A 2,769-nucleotide genomic window follows, 5' to 3' on the forward strand; every position below is an offset into this window, starting at 1 on the left:
CATTATCTTAGCTGACCTGGACTCTGTTCTATGTAGGTCAGCCTGGTCACTTGTACCAATTTCACATTCCCCTCTGTTCTGCTGTGCATTCTTTACTTTCAGATCGGTTACACTACATTATGTGTCGTCATGTTCATATTGTCACATGTTTTCCAGGGTCTCTGGCGTTGACGTCTGTGAAAATGGAATCTCTATGGAGCACTTCCTGCATCTGTCACTTTTACCCTCAGTAAGTTAATTTAATATTCCTGCCTCATAGCGCTCGCAAATCATCTGCAACTTTCATGAGTCCACAGAGTTCCTCCAGAGCTAGAACACATTCAGGCTTCATCTGTTGGGCATCGATTGTCAAATTATGTTTGTCTCTTTCATCAGTAAATGTCTTACTACAAAGTTGACAGATTGTGGTGTTTTATTTTGAAGGGAATTAGCCACTGTAGCGTCTCTGCGTATGAAACCGTCCCAACGAAACGAGTTTAGCATTCTTGGCTTAGCTCTGCCCAATACAAATGCCAGAACCTTTTCCCGCTATAGCAGAATTAGTGAGGTGCAGCCAGATCATTATGTAATACAGAATGGGCTGGCTGAGCGAGATGACAGTAGGGTTTTGTTCAGTGAGGAGGAGTCCGAGATCAAACCAATGATAGTTTGATTAGTAAATGATTATTGCTTCCTCCTGAGTCTGTCCCATAGAGGGCCTTTTTGACCTTCAACGGGCAAAATCCTGTTTTTCATCATCTTTGATCGTACTTATTCATCCCCAGTGTGCACACAGACCCACAACATATGGGAAAAAAAGGATTCTGTCATTTCTTTTCTTTTTTTTTTACACAATTACAAAGTAGAAGAGAATGACAATATACCACATAGCACAGAGGACTAAAGAAGTAGTAATGCTATGAAGAATTGGGAACAGCAGCATTACGACTGCAACGCAACACGACAGTACATTCACTCCTACAGCAACCATAAGAATGTGCATGTACAGCAATGTGTGAGAATCAAATATAACACGTTGTTTTTATAGTAGGACCCCTGAATTCAGTGGTACAGAATATGTCCACTTTGACACTGTAACAAACAAAATATTATTCAGGTACATTTCCTGATGCATTTGTTCATGTGCTGACATCTTGTCTTCCAGGTGATAATTATAGTGGTACTCTCATCCCTCCAGAAAAGAACCAAGAGCATAGCCATCGACCAAAGACTGTCTTTCCTAAAGGGACGTTTTGCTATTGTAGTGTAAGTCAAACAGCAATGACTACTATGTCAATAAAACGGAAAATCTGACAGAAAAGAAACTTGAAAATCAGTAAAACTGTTTTAATCTGCAGCTATCTGATCCCTTAATATCCTTCTAAGATCCTTGAAGAATGCTTTATCCATATTTCTGCTTTTCTGTCATGTGTATCAGACTACTATATCAGTAATGTGGCTTTACCTGCATTCATGTTATTTTATTATCGTTGTGTCTCAGGCCTTTGGATACTATAGGCAGCCTCAGTAACCGCTGGTCCTATGGCTTCGCATTTGGTGCAATTTCGAGCAGCGTCCTGCTGCTCTTCTCTGAAAATTACATCCTCTTCAGCGTCCCGAACTGGGCCAAACGTATATTATTATCTTCTTTAATATACAGATTTTTTTTTTCCCATACAGATGCAACAAATAATACGTTAACTGATGCAGCGTTCTCTGACTGTTATCCTCAGCTATACTGTACCTGATTGGAGCTTTAGAAGTGGGCCTGGTGTACTACCCTTTCTTTGCCTGTTTGTCCACACCATTCCGCCTGGTGGGAGCGGTTCTGGGAATACTCTACTCTGTGACCTGGTAAACATTAACTCTCATTATATTCTCCTCAGTGTGTATCTTTAAGACACTGCAAAAACATGCAGAGGCTAAAACAAAACTCATGTGAAACAATAACAAAGAAAACTTCCGAAATAAAACTGATTTAAATAGAGATAAACTAGTAAATATACGGATGATCGTGTTTTAACAGCCTCACAATACATCTTCAATCTCTGTTTCTAGGATCATCATTACAGTCTGGGATACATTCACCTGTCCCGGTGGTAAGGTAGGTGAGTACGAAACTCAGCATTAAAAAAAAAAAACATCAAAAGGCATCTGTTGCAATGTGGTTCCTGTCAAGCATCCAGAATCTTTCATCCACTGCTGTGTTTCAGACCACAACCTAAATAAAGCCGATTCTTTAAAATGTGAAAAGAATTTAATGAAGGATCATGTTTGTGACTTTTAAAGATTTTGGGGAAACACCAGAAGATCATTGCCCAGTGGCCCTGCATCCTCTCGCTCATTTTCCTCTTGGGACGATACCTTTACATGCTGGTGAAGGCTGTTCGAATACGTATGCAGCTGGAATCAGAGGTCAGCAGGACTAACGCACATAATTGTGATGGATCTTGTTCTGTGTTAGTGACTGTAGGAAAACCTCTGTGAGCATACGCTTTCACGACACAATGAGAAATGTGTATCATCTATGGTGCTTTATTTATTTATTTTTTTCATTGTCTTGTTTTAAGGTCTGTCTGTTATTATGTGAGGTTGTCCACTATCCTAACGAAAGATCTTAAAATTTTAAATGTTAGATTGACTATCGATTGTAGAATTTGAAATGGTTGCTGTTGAATCTGCTGCCAGGATCCTGAAGACCTGAATGAACACCAAGTGCAGCATGTTAAGAGATTGCTGAGGAAAACACCAGAACTCAGGTAGAAAAACACATTTAACGTATACCTGCAC

At 39.8% G+C, this 2,769-nt stretch overlaps 1 protein-coding gene across 1 annotated transcript in view; it reads left to right on the forward strand.

The window, feature by feature from the left end:
- stra6l (STRA6-like) overlaps nt 1–2,769 on the forward strand; it is a 10,365-nt gene that overhangs the window by 771 nt on the left and 6,825 nt on the right. The window contains exons 2-8 of the mRNA XM_008294203.1: nt 157–229; nt 1,145–1,245; nt 1,481–1,611; nt 1,713–1,833; nt 2,038–2,083; nt 2,269–2,394; nt 2,668–2,738. Of these exons, the coding sequence (XP_008292425.1) occupies nt 157–229; nt 1,145–1,245; nt 1,481–1,611; nt 1,713–1,833; nt 2,038–2,083; nt 2,269–2,394; nt 2,668–2,738 (669 nt within the window). The remainder of the gene's footprint in view (nt 1–156; nt 230–1,144; nt 1,246–1,480; nt 1,612–1,712; nt 1,834–2,037; nt 2,084–2,268; nt 2,395–2,667; nt 2,739–2,769) is intronic.

Source organism: Stegastes partitus, unplaced genomic scaffold, assembly GCF_000690725.1.
Source record: "Stegastes partitus isolate 25-593 unplaced genomic scaffold, Stegastes_partitus-1.0.2 Scaffold947, whole genome shotgun sequence".
In the NCBI taxonomy this organism is placed as follows: domain Eukaryota; kingdom Metazoa; phylum Chordata; class Actinopteri; family Pomacentridae; genus Stegastes; species Stegastes partitus.